The sequence below is a fragment of the Gambusia affinis genome, linkage group LG03 (genome assembly GCF_019740435.1).
Source record: "Gambusia affinis linkage group LG03, SWU_Gaff_1.0, whole genome shotgun sequence".
Lineage (NCBI taxonomy): Eukaryota > Metazoa > Chordata > Actinopteri > Cyprinodontiformes > Poeciliidae > Gambusia > Gambusia affinis.
Genome location: NC_057870.1, coordinates 24,568,398 through 24,596,015, shown reverse-complemented (window position 1 = coordinate 24,596,015; position 27,618 = coordinate 24,568,398). Strand labels below are relative to the sequence as shown.

The window sequence follows — 27,618 nt, the reverse complement described above, 5'->3', positions numbered from 1 at the left end:
TTGTTCTGAATTGTTTGCTGGAGTAAAACAAAGAAAAGCTTTGAGTATATGGCAGCTGAAAAAGATAAGTTTATAAATTGAAGAACATTCCTGGGACATTTTGTAAAGGTATCATATTTCAAGCCTTGACCCATTTTGTATGATAAAGGTTGATCCCAAATTGAGAGAAACATGTTTACATCTCCCCAAAGTTCCTGTTAAGATGTATTGTCTTATGTCTTCTTGGAAGTATGATGCTCCTCTGCCTCCATGTTCCCTATTTTTTCAATTAGAAAAATGATAAATCATCAAATTCTAAGTCTTAGTCAAATAGTTTCCTAAATTAGACCCCAATATTATTTTTACCACCTTGAGAATTTGTCTGAACTTTAAACAACGTTCTAAATTAACACATTCCTTGTTTTCATTTAATAAATCTACTTTGTTTTGCTGTACTTCTTAATTATCTGTATTTTTGTTTGTTTGTTTGTTTGTTTGCTTTACTCACGTACACTAATAAAATAGTTTCATCTTTTCAGACTAAAACGTGTCCGAGCCTCTTAACACTAACACCAACTAGGATAAAATCCCTCCAACTGGATTTCATGACAGAAGAAACACAGTTCAGCTGTTATTGCAGCAACAGGGGGAAAAAATGCTTTCTTTCCTTCCTCGTTAGTTTCAGACACGTCCCGTGCCTCAGCGTAAAACTAAAGAAAACCTACTAATAACCACGAGACTATCGAGCAATGATAACCATCACTAACTGGTTCGTGCGTATAGCTGCGGTTCCTTGGTGCCTATTGCGCAAATAACCCCGTAATTTAAGGGAAGATTCCGTGCTGTCAAATTTTCCGAAACCTGACAACCTACAGAAACAAACAGTTTTATGTTTTGTTTTCTTAAGTAAAAAATACGCAACTCAAATTATATCTCAGTCGTTTAGGCTAATAAATTTGCTTTCTAAATGCGTGCAATCAAGATCTAGTGCTGTTTTAAAAAAAAAAGAAAGAAAAAAAAAACATCCGTCTGAGAGCAGTAACGAAATAAAGAACAAATCATGACAGTCTGTGGCGTGTTGCTCGAATGAATCATTTTTTTTCTTTTGCAAAGACGAAGTAGCTGGTTTCACTTCCGGTTTTGGGTTTGAACACTTAATTATTATGTCTGTGGGAGAGGGAAAAAACAAGGGAAAACATTTCAAATGTGTGAATAAGTGGTGCTGTATCAATTCTGCTACAGAATAGAAATAAAAACCAGAATGAAAAAAAACAGGATGAAAATATACAATAGAATCTGATCTATCACACAAACATTATACATAGTATAGACAGCACACAGGACACACAACAGGTAAATAAGATGAACAGCATATAACTTCAGATCAGTCATGTTATATAATAAGAAATAAAAGTAAACAAAAACAAAACTGAACACTTTCATTAAAATAAAACAGTTAAATTATATGTTTGTCTTCATCATTTCTTCCATCACCTTCTTACATTTCAAATATGAATATTGTGATCTTATTGTAAAGACCAAACAATGTGGTGAAGAATTGTGGAGTAGAACAAAAATTATACACAGTTTTAATTTTTATTTATCATATAAAAGACAGAAAAGGGTGTTGTGCATATTGTAAAGCTACTATCCTCATCACCAGCTCTGCACATCTAGAAATTGGGATCTATAGTCAAAATCACTCAGTCTCAGATAGTTTTGATAAAGATCACATTAGTTACATTCATGTTTCTGTCCACTATGATCAGCAATCCCTTCTCCTGCTAAAGTTACAAGGGAAAGGGGTTTAAAGTAAAAGTGGCTACTACACAATACACTACACAATACTACACAATAATTATTTTTCTTTTCCACTTCAATATGTCACTAAGTGTAAGTGGTATATAATTTCATAATTATAATTTCAATCACATAAAAAGGCAATATAATACCTTTATTGTTTTGGTTACATGACTAAAAGTTAGAAAGTTTTAAAAGTTTTGCAAAAGTCTGAAGTAAGAACTGACTTAAACTCCAAGGGGTTCATCTCCAGTGACCTCACAGAACATAAATACTGACGTCTGTGGCTGAGCTTCATTAACGATGCTCCTGTCCAACATGACAGACTCTGCAGCAGCAGGAGTTCCTCTCTCTGTGGACTTCAGCAGTCCTGAGGACTACTTCATCTTCATCTTCCAGATTTTGTTCGCCACCACCACCGTGATGATTGCAGGGACGGTGGTGATCGGGATCTCGGCCACCAGAGCGCTCCGCCTTCAGAACCGCTTCATTTTCATGCTGAACACCAGCATCTGTGACACTCTGGTGGGATTCTCTGTGTATTACCTAGGCCTGTTTGATGTTCATGACGGGTATCCTTTCAGAAACGGGACATACAGTGTGTTACGGGATCTGCTAGGGGTCAACATTCTGACCTTTCTGTTTGCTCAGTTTGACAGGTATTTTGCTGTATGCTATCCATTTGTCTACAGCCGCTTCATAACAAGGCAGGTTGTGATAGGAATAAATGTCTACTGCTGGCTGTACAATGCTGCCAACCTAGTGGTTAGGAACCTGCTGCCAGTTTCCAAAGCCACACAGCTATATGTGTTTGGAATCATCTTCTTTCAGCTGATAGTGCTCACCAAAGTGGTCATGACAATCAAACTTTATGTTGTAGCAAAGTATCAGCTGGAGAGGGAGCCCCCAGGTCCAGAGAAAGAGAGCAAGAGGGAGTCGCTGAAGATCATTATTTTTGTTGTGATAAGCTTCCTAGTATTGTGGTGCCCCTCTTTTGTGAATATTGCCATAAAGTTCTTTACAGGAGGGGGGCTGACGTTCAGAAATGAAGCCACAAACCTTTTTGCGATCCTGGCTCGTTTAAATGCTGTTTCCACTCCATCCGTTTACATGTGGGGGAGCCCGGCCCTGCGGGAGGCCACAGTGAGGACGGTGTGGGGACGGCTGTGCCCCCGGTGCATCAGGAGGTAAGTGTGTCACAGAAGAAGGAAAAAAAAGTTAACTCACAGAAAATGTGAAGTAAAGATGTTTTACAAACATGTCAAGTATAAAATCGATGTGATTTACCCTAAATCTAAAATTTATCGCTTTTTCCAGTGTTGGCTCATGTCCGAAAACAGATCCCAGAAAGGGGCTGAGATAATCAGATCAAACTCTGCAGCAAATCTTTAGATGAGCAATTTAGCATCACTATCTAAAAGTATATGACTAAATGCAATTGTTCCTGTTTTGTTATTTTTATACTCCAATGAATCATATTTTAGAATTATTTCACACGGATTATGTTTTCAGGCCTTTACTTCTATTTATTATGATTTTTTTTTGTCTTAAGTTGATAAAAATCATGACATATGAGACATAACATCAGACTAATAAAAACACTGCTAACACAGAAATGCTGGATTAATTAAATGTATGTTTATCTCCTGCTTGACTGTTATTGTCAATACTCTGACACACGAGCCTCATAATTTACTGAACATATATAATAAATAGCCGGGCAGTTATTGTGTGAACATTATGTACAAAGTTAACTGAAAAAAAAATCTGATTTATTTTTCATAGATTATTAAAATAATGGAGGAAAAGAAAACTGAAAGGGGAGAAATTCAATAAAAAATAAATGTTACACAGAGAATTGTATAAAATAAAGGAAAACCTTTGAAAAGCTGCAAGCAATAAGAAAGCATGTGTCCTGGAAAATCTCTCTTGCTTTGATGTATTAAAGGGTCAATCTCTCAAGATGTTTTGTCTGTTTCATACAATACTTTCTTATGCAGTTTAAGAACATAGAGATTGATGTTATCAAGCTTTTGTTTTTGCTGATTGGGAACAATTTAAATTTACAGCTATAATGAAACACCACAGCTAACATCAGAATATCAAAACTTTAGAAATCATTTTTAAAAGGCAAAGTTAATGTAGGTTTTATGCATGTTTCAAAGTTGTAATTTTCTGACCAATAAATGCAACAAATATTTTTCTAATTTATTGCATGACTCAACAGACACATTCAATACATTAGAGGATTTAATGCAATTATTTTTCAGCCATGTTGTTTTGTGCCAGAGCTGTAGGGGGAGCCAAGGTGAAAAAAAACAACACAACTACAATCCTGTGGGTGAAATTTGTTTGTTTGTACAATACTAGAGTTTCCCAGCTTCATGCAAACCACAGATGGTCCAAAAAATCCCCACTGTGTGCGTACTGGTCACTGACATGGCAGTGACTTCACACACACTACTAATGTTTTATTCCTTTCCTTGTTTTTCTGCTTCAACCTCCTAAAGGTCTGACAGCCACTCCCCATGCATTTTTGTATTCTGAAACCAGATAACTCCAACACAGCTCAATGACTTAATTAGTTCTTCACTCATGTAAATGCATCAAATGAAAAACAGTTTCTGGATTTAAAAAGAAATTTAAAACATAAATTGGTCTGTCAGTCCTTTGTTGTGTCAGCACGTTCCCTCTCATTTCAAATGTGTACATTTCTGTCAAAAATGCCTTCATTTTAGAAGATGTTGACTTTGTTTAGGATGTTTAGTTCTTCTTTTCTCCATTTCCTTCTTGCAGCGTTCCAAACACTTGGGTGACAGCTCAGGTATCTGTTTCTTTTTACATTGGCATGAATTCCTCCCCTGCAATAAAGGAGAGACAAATTAGATGTTGAAATGATAAGTGTGAAAACTGAAAATGCCTTTGTCCAAATTCATAGAAACTCTAAGTTGGAAGATCATGTGATGACAAAGATTGTGAATGACTCATAAAACAAACGTTAAGCATCATTGGACAACATTTGGTGCCAAGCTGGATCATTTTCACTAGGTGGGGGATTTCTTATTGGACATTCTTTGTGCTTATTTTCTTAGAATTTTAGCATGATCTATTATCCAAAAATAAACAGATGAATTTCTTTTATGATGAGTGTAATGGTGAAAAGAAAGATCACCACAATATCATGTGAGACTAAAAAAATCCTAGATGTTTACGACCTATCTCTCTATGGCAGTTTTAATTACACTGAAGAGGTCACAAGTATAAATTTAACTGATTAAAATAAGGCAAAATATTAGACATTTAGCCATAGTTTGCCTTATTTTTTAAAGGGATAACAGAACATGTTTCTTTTTTATCTCTTCCCAAAGTCACTTTATAACTTTACTCCACTGAAATTATAAAGTGACTTAAATGGAATAAAGTGGTATTGTCATACATGTAAATACCTCTTTATATTTTAGCATTTCAACAGGTCTTTCAAAAGTATTCTTTCCTCTTTAATTTTTTTTTATTTTATTTTGTTACATTGCAAAAATAAATGTAGTTTATATGTCAGACCAACACAAAAGAGTGAACAATTGTAAAGCGAAGGAAAGGCATTGGAGATTTGTTACAGAACATTAGTGGAAAACAATGTTATGAAGATTAAGGAACATAAAGGAGAGAACAACTCAAAGAAACACTTAAGAAACTGAAACTCCAGATGAGCAGCAGAGGTCAACGGCTGAGAAAGGAAAATGTAACTATCGCTGGGTCTGACCTTCATGGAGGAATTGTATTGCTACAGAAAGCTGCAAGAAGTCTTATTTCCATTATCTGTTGTGGAAGAAGATACTCTGATCAGGGTGGACAGAAATTATTCTCTCTGGCCTGTTAGAAAAATGTTGTTTGCTGCAGAAACATATTAAACTGAACTCAACATCCCTGCCATGAAAGCACTGCAGTGGGATCATTATGACATGTGGATGCATTTTATTGATGGGATCATGGAAAAATGAATCTATTTACTTTGGTTCAATGTAAATGTTGATACTTGTAAAGGGTGCTACTATTTTGCCAAGTTCCCCTTGAAAGATTATTGCAGATCTCAACTTTTATCATTAAAAGTTAAAACTTTTATCAGGTTAAATAAAAGTCATTGTTGTTATTATTTTCATTAGTAATAGTGTCATTGCCATTATTTCTAGCAGTAGTAGTGGTACGTTCTAGGGCAGTGTTGTAGTAAATCTGCAAGTCTGTAAAAGATTTGAGACTGCGTTGGAGGTTTATCTTCCAGTAGGACAACAGTCCTAAAGAATGACTGGAGCTTTAATGGAATAGTTTTAATCAAATCATTATAATATGCTAGAATGGCCTAGTCAAATTCCATACCTAAATAAAACTTAAAAAGTGTGTTATGATATGAAATGTGAAGTTCACAGAAATTCTCCATTTATTCTGGCTCAGCTTGAACTATTTTGTAGCAAAGAACAAGCAAAAATTTTAGTCTCTAGATTGACAAAGCTAGAAGAGACAAACACGAAGACTCAAAGCAGTAACTGTAACAAAAATATTGACTCAGGAGAGCTGAATACAGATGCATGTCACACTTTTCAGATTTTTATTTGTAAAAAATTTTGTGTTGGTTTATCTCATAACACATGTTGGTCGTCATGTGACAATATACGGAGATGTCAAGGAGGTATGAAAAGGTTCACAAGGAACTGTACAAATGATTAGTGACTAAATTAATAGTGTCTATTTTTTGTGGGTTTTAGAAAGTGTGCTTCCTTTTAATATATTGGTAAAAAGTATTTGATTAATTAGCACTTTCAAATTAGTTTCTCGTCCGTAGAGCAAAGAAGTGATGAATCTAACGCCTTATAAGGACATTTGAATTGACAGCAATCACAGAGGATCACTTTAAAAGGGAATTTCTCTGCGTTGTTGAGCTCTTGCATGCATTACACAGGCAACACATAAATGAAGAAGGAGCATGTATAAGGAAGGAAGCAGAAAGCTTTTTTAATACTCATTTGTTCTGATCTGCATAAAACCAGAACCAGAAACAGAAACACCTACATACGAACAAAAATAACATACATTGTGACATTGAAGCAGACTCCTCCAACTGAGATGTGAGCTTAGAGTTCCCCCTTCGATCTCAGTTAACCCCCTCAATGACGTATCAGACTTCACATTGGAAATAAGTGTTCTGTAAATGTTTAAATTAATAAATACTCATAAATAAATATTTTTATAACACAAATAAATATAAAAAATAAGAATAAATATAAAAAAATATATAAACATTTTGTCTATAGCATATAAAAAACTGTATGTTTTGAGCAGAGGTCTGGACCAGGATTGTAACAGAGTTTGATTTTGGGCCCCTCTTTGGGTCAAAGACAACACCAAAACTAATATATTTAATTTTGTGAAATCCAGTGGAGGGGGGCAAGTTTAACTGGCTGAAACCTAAAGCAATCATAGATAATAGGTTATTATCAGCTAAGGTGTATTTGTGAACAAACCAATGTCAAACATAAGGATAGCATTGAACTCATAGTGTCAGGTTGCAACAATAAATATTGTTTTTTGTATTTTTACAAAAAAAATCTGCAAGTCCCTTTAGACATTAAATTCCAATTGTAAATTATTTTGTCTGTTATTTTATGCTGAAACTGTCAAATCAAATTTAATAGTGCTCTCTTTCTCAGTATAAACGTTTTACGGTCTGTGTTAAAATTCAATCATCGATGGGCCCCCGATGGTTTGTGGGTAGGCAGAAGGTTACATCATCAGAGTCCCTCCTAATAAGTACGAGAAGACACTGCAGACATGCAGAACACGGGAGAGCATGCAAAGAGTGGAAGCTGAAAGAAGTGTGATCAGATAACTTCAGTGGGTTACATTTTTCCACCGAGTCCACTGACTCCAAGGCGAGGACACCAGCGGATCTCTAGAGCGGGCCCTGAACATGCTGATCTTCTTCGGTATCAGAGAAGACAAAGAGCTCATGGTCTGAAGTCAAACAGAAACCACAGTCAGTCAACAAATTACGACAGAAAGAACATGAAACAACCTGAAACCCAAGGCTGCGGTTCAGAGTCTAGTCATTTTTACCTTTCCATTGTCTCTCAGCACGTATTCAATCTCGTGCTCCAGACTGAAGAAGCTGTGAGGAGTGGACCAGCTGGACGGCGGCTCGATGCTGACCTTCAGCTTCGACTGCACCACCTTAAAGCTGACAATCCGGGGGCTGTCAGGTACAACTGTAGAGGCAAAAGCAAAAGCATAAAAATGAGGAAAAACATTTGCAATATTTCTGAGAGAAACATAGGATGATAAGTTTTAATCCAGTTCTTAATACTTGATTTCTTGTCCTTTTTCATTTGAAATTAACTTCTTTTCTAATAGTTTTTTTTTTTTTAAGATTGTTGTGAAATTGCTGGAAATCTTCCACTGAGTTGTTTAAATTTTTCCTTATTTTCATTCAACTCACCAATGTCTCTAAGATAAAACAGTTTGGTTCTCCTGAGGAGGAAGAAGTCGTCGATGGAAATGGCCTCAGCGGTGACCTCCAGCATGGTGCTTTCCTCACCAAATGGTGAGAGGGTGTGGGTGAGCTCAAACTGGAGTTCCTGGCTGTTGGGCTGGCCACTGCTGCTCACCCAGTGACATGTTGGGAGACCTTTAGTGCTGTAGAGGCAAACAACGCCACAGACGTCAGATATCAATACCATATTATTAGATCAATAAATGATGTTCTACAGCTAAAGCGCCCTTCTGAGTTCCAGGACAAAGATATGCATAAAAGTTTGAAAATGAATTATGGATGACTGGTGTCCACAAAATACTTCAGTTTGTTATAGTTCTCTGACAGTCAGTTGTAAAGATTTTTTATGTCCCTTGTTCAGTGTCCAAGGTTAAAGGAAAGACATGGTTATTTGTCCAAACTAGTTCTTAATGTTTTAATTCTAATCTTAGTAGAGATATGGGCAAGGTCAGGCCTGTCACTATTTTCTTCAAGACATTTATAAAGCTCTATCTACATTTGTCTGTCTGAAGTGGCATGTTTCTCTTGTGATTCCCATTTCAAAATTGGCTAAGCACAAAATCCTTTGTACCATGTTTTATTTATGTCATGGTCATGGATTACTAATCAAACACTCTTTGACATTCTGATCAACCTAAAAAGTAAAATATAAATTATACATTTTGGTTATTTTAAGCTTTTTAATAACTGCAGATGGTATAGATGTTTATTATGACCAGGGCATCATGAAGTCATAGATTACTTCAGTGGTTTAACTCACAGGCTCCTACACATCCTGACAGCTCAGAAAAGCCATTTTATTCATTTTTATGTGTTTTATAGAATTTTCTATGGCGTCAGTAATTGTGGCACCTCCCACACTTTGTGGTAAGATTGAGGGTTATATATATATATTTTTTTTGGTGTAAGATTATCTCATAACAGCAAAGAAAAAAAAAGAATCAATTTATGTCTTTTTACACATCTTTACCAGAATTGACAGTAACAATAGCCTCTTTTGAGGCACTAAACGCGGTCTCCTTAATTGAATTAATCTTTACCAGTCAGGGCCGACTCCAAAGCGCACAACTCTATATCTGTCTTCCGTCCATTTGCAGGTGAAGTTACAATCATAGGACTTTGCATGGCATGTGAACAAAGAATCTGTAATAATAAACAGCAAGAGTGAATGGAAGTGCGACTAAAAGTAGAACAGCATTGTCACAGATTGTGACATGCATCAGCTTTCTGTGACTAACTCAGCCAGTTTCAGTTGAACGGACTGCAGATGGATAGAGAGATGAGACTCACCTAAATCCTCTCCTTCCTCAGTCTCCTGCAGCAGATAGGTCGACGATAATTTTGTTCCATCTCTCCAGCAGCTGTATTCCCCCAGCAGGGGTGCATCCACATCCCTCACAATTAGATTATGGCCATTCTGGCTCATGTGGTCTTCAAAATCGGGGTCATCGTTGTTGAGCTTCCATGTCACAGGTCCAGTGGTGGTTGTAAGGCAGGCAAGGCTGACAGACTCTTCACCTCGTTTTGCCACTACAACTACACAGATTCAGAGAGACGAACAAAGAGATGCGCTAAATTTAAACAAACTGAATCACTTTCGCGTGAGGCACAAATGGAAACTGAAAAATGTGTGTGTGCTGAAAGAACCTACAGTTTTTTGGAAAGTGGCCGAGTGTAGCCTCTTGATCAGCTGCTGTTGCGCTGATCAGCAGAAAGGCAGTGATCCACGACAATAAGGTCATCTAGATTGTTTGACAGTGAGAGAGTCAGAGGGGAAGTTTGAGAAAAAAATGTTATTTCATCTTCCTCTTAGCTAGTTATAGATTTTATAACTGCGGTCATAAGTTAAACACTTCCAATCTTTGTATCTTTGTTAAGCAAAGATTTAGGTAGATCATTGATTTGTAATTACAAAGGTTTTTTAAATAATAATGCCAAACAAAAATTAAATAGTTATTTTGATAGTTGAAACATTCTAAAGTTAAAATTAGCTCAGAAAATAAAGTAATTAATTTTCTTTTATTCTAGTTATTTCTTACCATTAGATGAATTCACTCTGAAGTCAGGCGGAAAGGACAAGTGAACCTGGTGATGTATGCTCTAACTACTCAGAGTGCATGATTTTTATAGTGTGGCATGGAGCATACATCATCAGCTCACTCCACACCTCTTTTTAACACCTTTTTTTGAGGTGCCATAGAAACTGACCCGCAGTGAGCTAATAAAAGCCCATAGGCAGTTCATTTCCTCAGTTCTGTTTTGCATTTCAGACGTGCAAAAAGATTTTATCTGAGTTTTGACTAAGGTAAAAAAAAAAAAAAGATGCAGATAAGCATCGTGGGTGTCTAAATAAGGCGGGGGTTTTGCCACTGACTATTAACGTAAAAAACTAAACTTTTCAGATGGACTCTAATTCGAATATTAAGCCCACAAAACCTAATTCTACATCAAGAAAAAAGCAGTTTTTTAAGGCGAATTATGTAATTTCCTCTTTGCTAGTCATAGATTTTATAGCTACAATCATAAATTAAACATTTCTAATCTTTGTGTATTTGTCAAAGTAAATAATCTTTGTCATAGCATCTTCAAAGAGCAAATATTTTAGCATTACAGTGTAGTAAGAAAGAATACGCTTCCTCACAGATTTAGTTTATTTTCACAGATAAAGCCACTGTTTTTTTTTTTGCCTTGTAAAATGAATGAATCACTGAAATAAAATATGTCTGACAAAATGAAGCAGGATAAAAGATCTCAGACAACACATCATGCCCAAAACAGATTCAAGAACATGAGAAACAAAGTCAATGAGATCTGTCATTGTTGAAAGACTTACAAACCTATTTTAAGGCTTTGAGGCTCCAGCAAAGCGCAGTGATAGCCGTCAACCACAAACTGTTAAGAAATGGAAACGTGGAGAAACTTACATAGGAATGGTTGGCTAACCAAAATGACTCCAACTGGATCTATTTCACTTGGCAAAGTGCTGGCACAGCCTTTTTAAAATTCATTTTTAAAGAACATCTATTGACAGTCAATCATGGCATCTGCTTCAGAGTTGGGACAACTTGCTGTCAATAAAATAATCATGAACTCTACTAAATAAATCCTACAGGAGAATGTTCAGTCATGGGCAGTTCTAGATGGGCTCTCTTAATAAATTAAACAATGAAATATTGCCCTACTTTTGGAGCCCTCCTGCTCCCTACCTAAATAGGGTCATGAAATGTGTGGTGTGAGGTGAGGTAGACGCCGTAGACCCAGGTAAGTGGAGGGAAGGCAATTTTAATGGTAATTCCAGCTTCAAATAAGTCCACAAAAATTCTGGCGGCACAGCTGAGTGGAAGCCAGGGCTCACACTGGTAGCAACAGAATAAAATGCATGGCAAACAAAACAGGCAGACGGAGATGACGCTACAATCAACGAGGACCCGACAAGAACAGACAGACACAGGTGACACTAAATACACATGAGGTGATCAGGGGATGAGACACACCTGGGAAATAATCGAAGGGGGACAGGACAACACGGAGATGTAGAAACACAGAAAACTCGAAATAAACACACAAAAACACGGAACATGACACTACCACTCTCCCACTTAACTAGTATGGTTAAAAAATAGGGTTATCTATTCTAAATATAGATTTAAATCAAGCTCAAAATGCTGTGGTATGACCATTTGTGATTGAAAACCCGCCAACATGGTTGAATTAAAACAATCCAATAAGGAAGAACGAGCCAAAATTCTTCAGCAAATATATATGGTATTTGTTGTCAGATATTTCAAATGCTTATTGTTTCCACTGAGACAGGAACAGTCAGTTTGGGTTAAGGAGATAATTATGTTTTTACATGAGGTAAGGATGGTCTGGGCATTATTTTCCAAAATAAATTCTTATTTAGAAACTTCATTTTACATTTTTATGGTTCATCTTTGACCAATGTCAAAATCTGTTTCATCTAAATCATGTAAGTGTAAGAAAAAGGGCAAAAAGAGAATAAATTTGTAAGACGGCATTTTTTTAATGATAGAGTAATAAAGTTCTTTATTATAAAAAAAACCTATATGAGACAAAGTAGCCAAAAAAATCTAAAATACATATATCTAAATCAATCTTATTTTCAGTTAAATTTTGAAAAAAATAACAGAAATCATCTCCTCTAATGGTGTTCCCCCAACATTCAATGTAAGTACAATCCAAAAAACATCAGTCTGGAAAAAAAAGGGACTGGCAACAGGACTTTCCCATCACAGACGGGGCAACCCTCCTCTGCATGGCAAAATGTCAGCGTCAACAAGATGGAAACAGAAACAGAGCCCTGTGTGTTTATTCTCCCTCATTTCCTATTATTTCTGTCATGTGTGTGGCGTAGTTCCAGGAGTATCTGCTCCACCTGCTTTAAGTATTATAATTGTTTTCGCTCCCCTCCTTCCTCTTTCTTGAGTAAATTTGCTGTCTTCAACATAACATGCATGATGCAGATATGTTGCTTAACCAGAGTGCTTGAAGTCTCTTCGGTTAGTAACTCAAAAGCAGTGGAGGGTAATGTTTCACTTCCCTAAAAGCCTGAAAAGCTTTTGTCAGTCTGTGCTGGGGAAAATGCAAATATGAGAGTGCAAAAAAAAAAGGAGCAATTCATTTTGAAAATTAGAGAACAAAATTAGCTAGAAAACAAAATTTAAAAAGTGTACTCTAGAAATGATGTAATGTATAACCTTTACCTAACATTCACATTACTTACTGAAGAAATGGACATTCCCTGCTTATATGCATACATGTAAAACAGATTAAACAGTTCTAATTACTTCACTGGAAATTATTTTAGGCATGACTTTCATTAGCTTTCAGTTTTGATAAGTTCTGGGTTTTACTCACTTTAATCAGCCAATGGAGTCACAGAACACAGGAGTGCTATTGAATATAAGCACCGGAGCCAAATTTTAGAATAAAAAAAAAAACCAAGACGACTGAAACATACGTATAGTTTGTTCTAGCTATTACCATCACTTTTGGTAGAGATACAGCTAAAACAAGTAACAGAGATGACTGTGTTGGTGATATCACTACCACAGAAAGTCTAAATACAACTTTCCTTACCACCATTTTACCAGCAAATGTACCTCCCAGTGTTGTTCAGAAAAGTCAGATGTTATTGCCAGCGTCTGATCTTGTTACAATATTCTAAAGCAGACTGTCCACACTTATAAACTGCATGGACAGTCCATCTCAGAACATAAAGCTGTAAGGATTCTGAGAAACCACTTTATGAATCGCTTTGTGTATGAATGGCTGAGTGAGGAGTCTTTGCTAACAGATTCTCAAAAACTCAACTTTTCTCTTGTACCTATAAAAGTATTTAAACTAGGGTTTATATGATAGACCAGGGGAATATCACATAACTTGAAATTGACAATTATACAACATTTTGCCAGCTTTGCAAACTTTAAGTCATGCCTTTTTGTTAGGTATTTATTTCTGTACATACAGGAACAAGACGAGCCTGTCAGTGCTCGCCCTGTTCCTGTATGTACACAAATAAATTCGCTTAGCACTGTCTAACACCAAAGCACATTATATGTATTTCCATATACTAAAATCAGTCAACATGGAATTTGGGTCAAATAGTTCCCAGTTTTCTGTAGCAACATCAGTGAAATTTAGTGTTAATAATAAAAATAACTTATCCCATAATCATAAACTTTATTTTTGGTAATAGACTCCAAGTGTTTGAAGTTTGGAGGCATCCTTAGCAACACTTTAATTTTTTATCTCCCTTTACAGATCCTCCATCAGATTCAAGTTGAAACTCTGGGCCACTCCAAAATGCTATTTGTTTCAGTCAGATGAAACGTGTCACCAAAACTGCATTCTGCATGAACAATGCTGCACTACATTGAATAAAACTAGTATCCTGGTATTTGTGCCACAGATTTTCACTTTGTCAAAAATCATTCAGTAAAATTGCCTCCTCTGCATCTCTATCTGATCATTTGGTTTAAATTTGGGTGACTGTTAACAAGAACCTGATAAATATGAAATCTAAATGTTTGCTTGTGTCAGTCAACTAGCATTGCTGACCAAAGCTCTGTTTGAAATTATTTATTCATGTTATTGTAGGTCTCTGAGCTAACTAGCCACACCTTAATAAATATCATACCTGTCAGTGGTGTCCCCCAAGGCTGTGTCTTCAGCCCACTACAGTACACAAAGAACTCCGACAACTTTCCCTGAATCCACAGTACAAACACTAAAATCAACCATTGTTCAACCATCATGGATCTGATCTCAAACACTAAATAAGAAGCTTATAAGCAGAACACGTCATTCAATGAAATGAAAAAATAAATGACTAAATAATAATAATTAAAAAAATACCACCAAATAATTGTCCCTGTGCCCCGAACATCAAGTGAGAGAAGGAAGAATGTATCACAAGTCTAAAATTTCTGGAAATATACAGTACATTTCAGAAAATATGAGATGGAGTGTAAATACCAAACACCTCATCAGTAAGGCCCAAATGCAAAAAACAAAAAAAGAAAAAAGAAAAAAAACTTCTATTGTGCCACAGAGATCATACTGAACAATGTGTGGAGAATTTTCAAGACTGCACAATAAATTGTTATTCAGAAATGCCAACAAAGTATCTGTCCATCTGTCCATCCATCTCAAATCTTTGCTGACCACAAGGAGATATTGCATGAGGCTTTCTGTAAATTGGTAAATAACAAGCAAAGAACAGATTTACTAATTTGAGGATTTCTACACTGGAGCCAAACGCAATATTACTTGTGTTTTTTACTGAATGTTTGAATGACTGATGCCATTTTATATCCACAAAGAATTAGCTCAACTTTCAGTTTCCTCATCATCACTTCACAGCCAATTAATGTTTCACAGATTTTGTTTGACAAAGATGGTCTTCGAAAGAACAGGTGCAGCATTCATCAAGAACTTCGAGGCGAAGGGTTCAACTGTTGTCAAGATGGTTTGACACTGTCTGAGTGTTCAAAGCGCCCAGGACTGATCCTCCAGTTCAGCCCTGGGCTGAAAATAAAATAAAACTTTGGCTTAATTACTGGGAATACTGAAGAAGATAAGTTTCTGGGAGGTTGTTGACCTCTCTGTACTTGGTCTGAATCGTCCAATTGCCATGCAGATGCTGAGCTGTGAGAAAACTGTACCTTCATTGTTAGACTGATGGGAAATCCCGAGTTTACATAACTGGTGAATATTAATCTTTTTCCTTCAATTCCCTTGACTATCCCAGGGAGTCATTGCTCCTTCTCTTTGCTTAATTTCTTAATAAAATAATAAAAATGCATTTTGATTTGTTGTTGACTCAGTATTTCACTTTAAAATAAGTTTTATTAATCTCCATAACAAACAAACCATGAGTCCCTGTAACCTTTTGGAATAACTATAAATTACTGTTGTTACATTGAGAAGACATATTCAACCAAAACCCACTGTTGTTCCAAAAAGAAAATTAAAGCCTAAGAGAATTTAAGAGAATGAACGCAATACATTTGTTTTCACAAAATGGAAAGTGGGATTTTAAATTATTCCCCGTCCAATCTGTCCCTTTCTGACACATCTTAAGTTCCAAGTGTCTCCAAGAAATTGTTGAGCATTTGAGAACATGAGGGGAACAGAGGAGCCTGGTATATGACAGAAACAGGAAATACCATGCCTGTCTCAACAAATCTGAGTTTTGTCTGACCAGAAACAATAAAGAATATTTATTTTTTACAAAAGGAAATAACCTTGTGTTTTGTTAAATCTCATGATTTAGTTTAGGGGCATCCCAGTCACTCTTTTCCCTTACTATCCTAAATGAGACCTTGTTTTAAATGTATGTAACATATATTTACAAGTGTGTATTTTTATAGTTTTGTTGCTGTTCTTTGTAGCCATTTTTGCAGTTTAAACAGCGACAGAATCAGTATATATAACACTAATGATACCATCACTTCAAATGATTGATTTTTAATTAATTTCTGTAATTTCCCTCCTCTATAGTTACATTCTAATATCTCACATCTATGCAGATATAGAAGGTGTTTGATATGAATTTGGCAACAATAAAAACACGAAAACTTTATTAGTTGTTAAATGGATATCATTACTTAAAAGTTCATGGCTAACATATTGATGGACAAGTTCCAAAATTAAATTCACAGTCTGCACAAATACTGTTTCAATGTATTTTATATACCAACTTTCCATCTTTAGAAAGTTGTTTTCATAGTTCAAAGGTCACATGCATGATTTACAAAAGCTGCTTTTCAAATATAAGGATTTCTAAGCTATACTGCATTTTAATTATCAATTATTCATCTACAAAAACATTGGTGTCAATATTTTTAGTTGGGATTTGTGGTAATATATTTATAACACTTTGTTTTTTCTTCTATGCCTTCTATATTTTATGTGGTGTTACAACAGTGGTGTTTGTTTTTCTGTTTGGGAACATCATTGCCTTGCAACTCATCTTTGTCAGTGCTCCTTGATAGAAGAGAGATTTCTTAATACTTCCACTACTGTTTTAAGAACTTAACATTTGAGTATGATGAACAGATGCAATGATTTCAATGTGTGAAGAAACAAAACAAAGCAAAACTGTTCTGCTGCATATATAAAAGAAGTTAAAATGATTTCTTTATTACACAATTCCACCAATACATTTTTGATGCATGGCTACTGCATTGTGAAGAAGGCAGCATGAGAAAGAGAAGCTTGTGCAGGTTCTACTAAACTCTGTTTGCTTTAACTGTATAATAACATTTTCTGTAAAAAGTCAATTTTCTTGTTCCAACCAAATTGTTGAATTTAAAAGCAGGTTATGTTTGTAGCCACAAATACATGACTTAAATACAGTGCTGACTCAAGAAACACTCAGATGTCGTCATGTTGGTTAATTTGCTTCGTTCTTTGAAGCTTCATCAAAGTTTTCCACAAGATCTGAAAATGCAGAAAGAAAAACGAAGTAAGAATAAACAGCAAATGAAAACAAAGTGTTACTGGGTATTATATTTAAAACTATACAAACAGATTAGAATGAAAAAAGAATGAATTAGTACAATTACAGTACAGGTATAAGTGAATTCTGAATTTTTTCATAGTTTATGTTAGCGATAAAGGTTTTTCTTGGACTTCTGCAAACATCAATTCAGGCAAACAATGGTAAAAGTATTTAAAGCATAGATTTGAACTAGTCCACAGTAGACAGTTTTATTGTTAAAAATCTAGCTATTTTAAGGGCTTTTAGTGTGCAACAATTCAGCAAGATACACTGTATTTAATAACAAATGAGATGCAAATTTTCTTGCTTACCAGGAACTTCGTCATCTTCCTCTTCGGCAGTTACTATGGGAGCTTTGTTGTCTCCAGCTATGATGAAAATTAGGGAGTTTTATTATTAGACGCCATATAACACTAGTGACGGAGAAAACCAGAGCAGGAATAGTTTGTGGTGCGTACCTGGTTTGGGTAGGGTTTCTGCTAGTCTCCTGAGGCTGGTAAGACTATCAGCTCCCATCTGGTTGAGGATTCCCGGAAGCATCTCTGTTAGCTGTTTATTCTCAGCATGCCCTGTGATCGTAAACGTGTTGGCAGCCAAGGAGGCCTGAACCTTTGGGTTATTGAAGTGGATCACTGTCCCCTGGTTTGTGAACATATTCACCTACAATGAAAACAAAAAGGATTAAAGATATATAAACAGAAGTATGGCAGCTTTGCTGTTAAAAGTACAACAGCTTTCCATCCGGAGTCTTTTCAAACACCTCAAACTGTAATTACCCTTCTTAATGGTTTATTTCTACTTATTTGAAAAGTCAACAGTTTGGTCTAAAGAAGTAAACTAATAAGTAACCAGTACAATATTACTGGACCCAAAAGGAGTCGTCAGAACAGAGCACAATTTTCATTAGATAACTTTAATCTGCTATCATTTTCCAATGTATTGCAAAAGTATTTATGCCCTTTGAACAACATTTACATTTTCTCATTTCACCACCACAAATTTCAATGTCTTATATTGGAAATGTATCCGATAAATCAATATAAAGTAGTGAATGATTGTGAAGAGGAAGGAATTGATTAAAGTTTAAAAAAAAAATAAATTTCAATTCAGTTTTAGTTGCAATTTAAATGGAAGATATCAAGTCAATTTTTACTTGTAAATAAAGTCATTTGTGTGTTAGTTTCCAATATGGAAAGGTCCACAAACATTTACCGTACCTCTTCAATACCAGAGATGTTGTTCACTCCTAGTTTCTTCAGTGAAAACTGCAGCTTCTTATCATCTGCTGTAGCCGTCCTATGCACCACCTTCTTCTTTCTTCGGGCTGACCCCTACAAAGCAGTGAAATTAGCTTTGGCAAATGATTCAGAGTCTAACTATTACTTGGCAGCATGTAGGCAACTTACCTTACCACCTATGCGGACCTGCTCCTGCAGTTTGGCAAGCTTCTCTTGGTTCATTATCGACTCCTTCATCTTAAATATAAGAGAACAGGCACAGATTTCAACAACTATTCTACTGGTTATTATCAGAACTCTAGTGAAATGTCAAATAAAAAGCTGGAGTAATAGGAGTTCCTTACACCTTCCTAACACACCAGTTATATGAGACAGAAAGTAACACAACACTAATACACTTTTTCTTTGCTTTAGTAGAGGCAGAGTGGCTGTTTGGAAATATTTCCTAATATCCACAAAACATGGACAGCAATTACATGGAAGCTGATAAACTTAAATGACTTGCATTTTTATTTCATTTTATTTTATATTTAGGTCACATCTAACAATGTAATTTCACATTTGTGTAGTAAATTTTATACCACAAATGATTATATTTATATTTGCTTACATCTAATGAAGAACAATAAATTTTTCCTTGGGGAACAATAAAGTTTATTCTGATTCTGAAGTGACATGGCTATTAAGCAGTTCATTGCAAGTTCTACCTGAGATTTGGCTAATGACTTAGACAATATCAGCGTGTTATACATGGACTACTCTAAAAAAGTGTGGATAATGAAAAAAATGTCAAATATTTTGCATTATAAGCAGGAGAAAATGTTCACAAAACTTTCTAGGTTTTTATTTTATTCATACTTATGTCTGTGCATCGTAAATTGCTAAGTTGTGCTAATTTAATTATTAATTTGTAAATACTATGACACAGTCATACCATAGGAATCTCATTCCAATCCAAGCTTAGGTGAAGTTAAAACATTTTGCTGCACAATTTGAATATTAGCTAATTTCTAGGAATTACTTCTGATTCTATTCTGATTGTCTTATTTTAAATGACATTGTATGAAGGGGAAAAATGGTATAACACTTTCAATATCAACAGAAAGTGCCCCTAACGTGGTATTTACATGTGTGATCTAGCAGTTCGCAGGAAGTGGTAGACATGTAATTAAACTGGAAATATTAGAAATAAATCCCCCTCAAATCTCCCCTCAGTTTTTGCCCTTTCACACAGAAAACCAACAAGAATGCACAGCTGTCATAAGGCCCCGAAAATAGCGTCACACTTCAGAGCCTGTCTTCAAGTAATGTATGAATCAGAGAGGAGGTGGGCAACTACAGCTTTAGCAAGGGACACACTGACCACAAATCTATTGGGTTACAACTTTTTTCAAATAAGGCCAGTGAAACAATGTTTGACACAGGTTTGACACGTATAACCCGTCCTTCTAATTTCTGTTTATTTTATTAACATACCAAGTCATAAATTTTGTGTACAGTGTAAATTACTTCAACGGAACTGGTTAGTTAGCAAAGCCAGCTAAAGAGCTAGGTAGGGCCTCCTCAAACTGATGTTCATAGAGAAGAAAGGAGTGTGTTTTTCCCGCATTAGGTTCCTCAAGCTGAGGCAGAATTATTTTTTAAAAGCTACACTTACATTAAAATTATATGTCATAATTTAAAAAACTGAAAAACAGCGAGGAACATACCTGGAAGTGTGTAAACACGCGGCTCACGCAGTAAGCGATGGAGGAAGAAAGGAGGGAGCCCAGGAAGTGACGTAAATTAAAGCGTAAAATGAACATGAAAAAATATTAAGTAGAGAGAAAACATAATCTTATATTTAACCGAAAAGTTATTCAAGCATCTTGTAGACAATTTAATTAAAAATCAGCAGAAACAAAAACTTACTTGCAATATTCTATCGGTTTCATTGCGGAAGTAATTACATTCAAACATGGCGTCCTCCTGTTCGCCGAGAGGCAACGTGATCCTTCGATAAAATGAGAAAGTTTTCCTTCACTTTAGATAACAAAAGACTGCATACTTTTAAATCAGCCCTGTTGTATGTGAAACGTATCTGCACGCTGGGACCATTTTTCTGATAAAAGGTGAGAACATTTTTGAGTCATTTCTGTCTAAAATATTAGTCGTATAAACAACATACAGTGTGCCAGGTTTGAGGCATGCATAATCACGTGCATTATCTCAGTTTAAAGAACTCAAAGTACTGCTTTTTATTTGTTTATGAACGATCTAAATATTTAATTGACTGTTGCCCGAGCCTCATCGCTGATATCATGTTTTAGTTTGTTAGATAAGACAATATAGATAACCCAACATGGGTGTTATTTCAATGCCGAAACTATAAACTACTAGACGGCGAATCTTTTAGATTTAAGGGTGTAGTATATTTTTTGTACAACAAAAACTTAAGCGTTGTATGTTTTATCCAAAACCAAACACTAACGAATCATTCACTTATACAAAGGAAATCCATGAAAAATACTACAATGCGTAGTCTCTCAATTCAAGTAATTAGCTGCAAATTTAAAGTCGATGTAGGTAATGCCACTTGTGTAATGTCCATAAATATAAATGTGTGTCGTATCATATTTTAAGGTAGAACTTAGTAAACAAACGGAAAAGATACCTAATTTATTTTTATGACATTGTTATTAAAAAAGTCAAATGCTGTTTTTATAATTTCTCTCAGATAGCATGTTTTTGTTTAATTTAATTTTGCCATGTACTTACACTCACTAGCCAATTTGTCAGGCGCATCTTTTTTAAAAAACATTTTGGATTCCTTTTGTCTTCAGAACTGCTTCAAATTGTTCCATGGTACAAATTAAACAAAGCACCAATATCATTGTTTTAAAATTCTGGTTTATATTAACATTAACGTTTGGATATGTCGGCTGCATAACCATGGTGCAAACCTATTGTTCTATTGTGCTCACTTTTAACTTCAGTAAATCATGTCAAAATGCTCAAATGCATTGGGTTTCAGTAGTTTCATTGGCTGATTTACTATTTGTGTTAATAGGTAATTGAAAATGTGTAAAGTGCTTAGTAAATGTGTAGTTTACTTCTAGTATTATTTGTTTTCTCCTGCAATATGTACATATAATTTCTAAATTTAATCATATTCATAGCATTTCTTTTGCTTAGTTTTCCCGTATAATATGTGGAGTAGTATGAACAACCCTGGACGTTTTACTCAGCTGTTGAAACTTAAGGCAATCTGTAATTTTTGTTTTCATTTCAAAATGAAAAAATTTCAAAAATTCTTAACTGTAAACTCTTTAAATGTTAAGATTCCTCTTGAACTGCTGTTTTCTACTGTGTGTATGCAGACGCTTCAACAAGCGCCATCTAGATGGCTTCATTTAAACCCACAAAAATCCCAGTATATCCAAAGCTTGGAGAAAAAGTCACACAGGACACTCTTTACTGGAAAAACTACAAGGTGAGTCACACCTGCTATGGGCTCCATTTCATGTTTTTGTGGGTGAAAAAAAATGTATTGAACAATTTGTGATCTCAAGCTTTGAAGGAATCAATTGCCTGATATGTTTCCCCTTCCTCCCACTCGTAGGCTCCTGTTCAGATAAAAGAATTTGGAGCAGTCTCAAACATCGACTTCTCTCCTGTGGCTCCTCATAATTTTGCTGTAACCGCCTTTACAAGAGTGAGTAGGCTCTGTTTGCATAAATTTTAGGTAGTTCACCTTTTGACATGGTTGATTTTCATATTGTATTTTTTTTTTTTTTTTACCCCTGAGGATATGGACCTTATTTACACAGACAATAACAAAAGGGAAGGAAACACAAAGTTCCCATTACGTATTCTTTACTTTGTACAGTTAATATATTATAATTAAAAGTTTCTACTGGTACAGGCTCTCAAATTTATGAAATTAAACAGCAACCCTAAAGCAATTTGATGAACATTTATGTTTTGAAATAATTTATTTGTCTGAATAAAGGATTCACCTTTGTTTTCTCAGTTTCTTCATGTTCTACCTCTCACTTTTTTTCCCAGATCCACCTCTATGGGCCCTTTTCTCAAGAGCCTGTCAAAACATTTACCCGATTCAAGGACACTGCGTATTGTGGAAGATTCAGGTCAGATGGCCAACTGCTCGTGGCGGGATGTGAAGACTCGGTTGTCAGACTTTTTGATGTCAGCGGCAAGGTGGCACTAAGGATGTTCAAAGGGCACACAAAGTGAGTCTCATATTTTAAGTTTCTGTGATAAGGCCATAGACATTTTAGTAAATTCTTGCAAAGGAAATTTGCAAGGAAATCTTTCATTAAGGTGAAATTGTGTGGTGTCTCTTTAAGACTCTTTCTTAATTGTTCAGTTGCTCCAATCTATCTATAATAAACTAGACTGGTTACTTCTAAACCTGTTGTGATGGATTGGCAGTCTGCCAGCCCAAGGAAAGCTTGAATACTTTTTCAGCGGAAAGAGAAGCTTTTTGAAAATATTTTCTGCTGTGAAAAATACTTTGATAGGCAACACTGGGGAGAATTAATCATCTTTTTAAAAATACTTTACCACAGTTTTGAAACTGCAAGCTATGTTAATGTATCAAAATAACTAAAAATAACATTATAATGATTGTTGTAATTAATCGGTTATTCTCTTGCCGCAGGATTATGTTTGTTTTTTGTGATGCTAAAGAAACAGCTATACCATGCTGAACATTCTTGTTATAAATATTTGATTTAAAAACATAATGGAGACAAATTGTGATATTTCTTTGCCAAGGCTATTACACTGTGAGAATTTCACATCTTCCTCCCTAATAGGAACTTTATATTATCTATTTATCAACATCAACTGACCTTTGTCAGCGATCCATGTTTTCAAATGGGAGAGTGTTGGGTGAATGAAAATGTGGTGGAAGTCATAGGCTGATGACAACAAAGTTGAATGATGATTTCTTGAGTGATCCATCGACTGAAATTCATGCTGATCCCAAGAATTCTGACAACGATTGAGCTGTTTTTTTATAGTTCTTAAAATCCTGCATACTGAAAACAATTGGAATTTAATTTAATTAGTTTTGTTTTTTTTACTCAGGGCTGTACATGTCACTGACTTCACCTCAGACCGTTATCAGATCCTCACGGGATCTGACGACTACACCTGCCGACTGTGGGACATCCCAAACGCAGCTGAGCTCAGCACATACCAGGAACACACAGACTACATTCGCTGTGGTGTTACCAGCAAACTCAACAGAGATCTCTTCATTACTGGTGAGTCAAAAGGTCCTTCTGCAGAGGACTGGGAAAATGTCAGAGGGTCAAGAGGAAGTTAACCTTTTGTCTGATAAACATCAATTTGCGGTGCCTTCTGGGTAGTTTCTAACTTGATTCAAAACATAAATAAAATAATAAAAGTAGAGTCTATATGTCTCCTGTTACAGCGAACTGACACCAACAACAATCAGATTTGTTTCTCTTTTTTTGTCGCTTCAGGATCATATGACCACACTCTGAAAGTGTTTGATGCCAGAGCGGAGAAGAGTGCGATGACCATGGATCATGGACAGCCGGTGGAGAGCCTCCTCCTCTACCCCTCTGAGGGACTCCTCGTCTCAGCAGGTTGTCAGCCGAATCATTTAGCATATTTATACAAGACACATTAAAGGTTCAGATTAATTTCAGAACCGAGCAGACAGCAAAGGTCCAATGCAGAAACTCAGTTCAACACCGCTCTCTGATTCATAGGGTCTAATTAAAATTTGACATTGAGTGTCAAAGACATAACATAGTCCAGAAATGGTGACCAGATTCTTGAAAATGTGATTTCAGAGCCTTTGAGAGTATGCCTAATTTTTTCCAGTTTCATGAACGAAAGGCCATCTTTTATCCAAAGAGAATGTGTGGGTGGGAGAGGATTCTTCCAATGCATCAGTATAATACGTCGAGCCAGTAGCGTGAGGAAGGCCACAAGGTCAGCATGAGGGGGTGACAGTAACTGGTTTTTGGGGAGGACCCCAAATAATGTAGTATCTGGAGAAGGCTGTACTGTGGTCGAGGTGATTACTGAAAGTGAATCAAAAACAGATTTCCAAAATTGAAATATGGAGGAACAGGTTCAAAACATATAGGAGTGGCTGGGGCCAAACCACACTTCATACTGCTTAAATCCACGTCCAGAAAGATTCGTGCCAGTTTGCTTTTGGACGACTTCACGATTCAGGCACAAATTGATGAGGTGTGAATGTGTTCTAGAATAGTTTGTCACATTTCATTATCAATGTCTGTGTTAAGATCATCAGAGTTATATAGTTTTGATGAAAGGCTTTATGAGGCTGGTATGTCACACAAACATGTTAGATTTGTTCAGATTTGCATGAACCATCCCAATTTATTTTTACCAGTAAGCAAAAGAAGAATATTTTAGTTCATTTTTTTTTTTGGCTTGCTTTAACTTCAAAGGAAGCTCTATATTTATATAGTGTACGTGTATGGGTTATTTTGAAGTTTATTTGGAAATATTTGAAATGCAAGCTTAAGCCACAAATTTTGGTTGTCTTTCCTTAGGTGGGCGCTACGTCAAAGTGTGGGATCTGCTAAAAGGAGGTCAGCCTCTGGTGTCGCTGAAAAACCATCATAAAACCGTCACCTGTTTGGCTCTCGGCAACAACGGAGAGAGACTGCTGTCGGGATCTCTGGACAGGTATAAGAACGTCAGATATAGTGAATTTCTGACATAAAATAAATGTTTAAATAATTTCAATCTGACACTTTTCTGTCCATCAAAGGTTGCACGTTTGTACTGTAGTCACTGTTATGAGAATTGTTGTGCATTCAAGTGGAAGTCCTCTTGTTGTTGCCACCTTCTGTAAATAAAAGGTGAATGAATGAAAATGTTTTAATGTGTACACTATTTGTCTTTCAGGCATGTGAAAGTCTACAACACAACCACATACAAAGTGGTCCACAACTTTGACTACGCTGCTGCAATCCTCAGTTTGGCTTTGGCTGTAAGAATAAAAGTTCCAGCAATATTCTGTGAAAACATTTCTTTAGATAATTGACACGTTGACAGTGTGGATAAAACAGGAAGTTTCCCTGTTTGCACTTTAAAAACAAAATGAAAGATTTTATTTTATGTTGCATTGCAAACAAGGGGCATTGTTTTGCACTCATCTTGAGCTAAAGTTGAAAACTTTTCTTTCTTCTCAGCCGGATGACGAGTCCATTGTTGTGGGAATGACCAACAGTATTTTAAGCATCAAACACAGAAAACACACTGAAGAGTCAAAGGAAATAATGAGCCAGCAGAGGCGCCGCCCGTCATATCGTGTCTTTGTGAAAGGAAAAAATTATGTACCAAAACCAGTAGGTTTCTACATTGCAGTCGTGTTCAGCCCATCCTTTTCTGTAAGAATTATAACTGAGCTTTTTTGTATTTCTAATTTCCTTGCTTTATACATTTACAGGACGACTATCTTGTCAGTAAGCCAGTCAAAGAACATTTGGCCAAATATGACAGGGAGCTCAAGAAATTTAATGTATCCAAAGCTTTGGATGCATCCTTGGAGGTAAGTGTAATCTAAATATTCACAAGCATTTAAGTAATAAAGGTTTGTTTTTATTTTATCATGTTTACGTTCCCCCAATTATTTATTTTCCACATTTCATAATTGAGGGCCCAAATTAACAAATAATGGCTCAGTAAGCTGTTTTAAGCGAAGTTGTTTCTTCAATCTTCTTTTCTGATAGATTTGGTTAAGAAAGAAAAAGCCAGAGATAACTGTGGGTGTAATCAAGGAGCTGGACCGGAGAGGAACTCTAAAGAATGCGCTAGCAGGAAGAGATGAAGAGCAACTCTCTCAGTTACTCCACTTTGTCATTGGGTATGAAGCGGAACACATCTTATTTTTTGGGTTCAAATCAATAAAGTTGTGAAATAAAATCAGATGTTATAATGTAAAGATTTATCAATTTAAAGTTTAAACCCTGAACATTTGTTTCTGTTTCTTCTTCAGAAACATTGTTGACACCAGGTTTGCCCCCATCCTTTTGACGGCAGCTGAAATGATCCTTGATATCTATAAATCGGTGATTGGCCAGTCAGCACTGATCGACCAGCAGCTGCTGCGCCTACAGAACATCCTGGAGTCAGAGATCAACTTGGAGCAGGAGCTACTGGAGGTCCTGGGAATGTTGGACACCATGTTTGCCACCTCCATCGCTCGTAAGGAGGTGCCGTACTCCGACGTGGGAAGATCTAATGGGCTGGCTCAGGGAGAGGCGAGCAGTTCGACACCCGAGCTTCAGGTCACCTGAGATCAAATGAGAGGAAGAATTGATTTTAGACTGGATTAGGATGATTTTTATAAAATCCCGATTGAAGGCATCAGAATCGTTTTCTGTATGTGTATAAACAACATCAAACAAACATTTTTTAATTGGATCTGTGTTGAGTCCTACATTTTGCCTACTGTTGGAAGTGAGGTCTGCTGTGGGAATTCATTAGCTGTAATTTGTTATATTGCAATATTTTATCATTAAACAAAGATCTCTCGACTGAATTAACATTTTTTTCAAACCTCGAAAAAATTTGGAATATTAAGGTCTGTATGCTGGATATAGCACAAAGTTCACAGAGATTTCGCTACTTTTTGTGCTCAACACCAAGTTAGGCACAGAAAACGTTACTTAATCCAGCTGTATAATTTCAACTAAAAGTAATAGTTACCCAGTTTTTGGACAAAACCCTAATATGCACAAAATAACCTAAAAATGTAATATCTAGAGCAGTTGTTGCAGGGTGATTTGCAGTGACGTGCGGTCAGGGGAGGCAGGTGAGGCAGTGCCTCACCAGCCATCATGGAAAGAAAGAAAATATATAATCATAAAGTAATTTAAATTGTTATATTCATCTGGTGGTTTGTACTAAAAATATTTATTTTTCATGTAGCTTCACCAATTTCGATTTTTATTTGTTCAAAATCGCTGAATTTTCTTATTTTCCCATTCAAATGCTTGGAAGCGATGCCGGTG

At 35.9% G+C, this 27,618-nt stretch overlaps 3 protein-coding genes across 4 annotated transcripts; 1 reads left to right on the top strand and 2 right to left on the bottom strand.

Moving 5' to 3' along the window:
* Positions 1 to 3,711: 3,711 nt before the first annotated feature.
* si:dkey-88e18.2 (interleukin-12 subunit beta) lies at positions 3,712 to 11,382 on the bottom strand. 2 transcript variants are annotated; one of them, XM_044111234.1, is made up of 8 exons: positions 11,242 to 11,382; positions 9,969 to 10,059; positions 9,608 to 9,853; positions 9,358 to 9,460; positions 8,264 to 8,460; positions 7,885 to 8,033; positions 7,672 to 7,782; positions 3,712 to 4,640 (listed from the first exon to the last, which is right to left on the bottom strand). In XM_044111234.1, the coding sequence occupies exons 2-8, from the start codon at positions 10,057 to 10,059 to the stop codon at positions 4,509 to 4,511; spliced, it is 1,029 nt and encodes a 342-aa protein (XP_043967169.1). In that variant the 5' UTR covers positions 11,242 to 11,382; the 3' UTR covers positions 3,712 to 4,508. The 2 variants fall into 2 exon arrangements, with proteins under 2 accessions (XP_043967169.1, XP_043967168.1); XM_044111233.1 differs by lacking the exon at positions 11,242 to 11,382 and adding an exon at positions 10,357 to 10,402.
* Positions 11,383 to 16,959: 5,577 nt separating this feature from the next.
* Positions 16,960 to 20,403, bottom strand: LOC122828141 (transcription factor BTF3-like). Its single transcript, XM_044111436.1, has 6 exons — positions 20,293 to 20,403; positions 18,752 to 18,820; positions 18,563 to 18,676; positions 17,804 to 18,005; positions 17,657 to 17,713; positions 16,960 to 17,284 (listed from the first exon to the last, which is right to left on the bottom strand). The coding sequence occupies exons 1-6, from the start codon at positions 20,386 to 20,388 to the stop codon at positions 17,238 to 17,240; spliced, it is 585 nt and encodes a 194-aa protein (XP_043967371.1). The 5' UTR covers positions 20,389 to 20,403; the 3' UTR covers positions 16,960 to 17,237.
* A 104-nt stretch (positions 20,404 to 20,507) lies between these two features.
* On the top strand, positions 20,508 to 27,141 carry utp15 (UTP15 small subunit processome component). Its single transcript, XM_044111435.1, has 12 exons — positions 20,508 to 20,694; positions 21,943 to 22,055; positions 22,185 to 22,277; positions 22,631 to 22,815; positions 23,678 to 23,856; positions 24,079 to 24,204; positions 25,150 to 25,285; positions 25,508 to 25,592; positions 25,795 to 25,950; positions 26,052 to 26,153; positions 26,335 to 26,468; positions 26,601 to 27,141. The coding sequence occupies exons 2-12, from the start codon at positions 21,966 to 21,968 to the stop codon at positions 26,899 to 26,901; spliced, it is 1,587 nt and encodes a 528-aa protein (XP_043967370.1). The 5' UTR covers positions 20,508 to 20,694; positions 21,943 to 21,965; the 3' UTR covers positions 26,902 to 27,141.
* Positions 27,142 to 27,618: the final 477 nt, after the last annotated feature.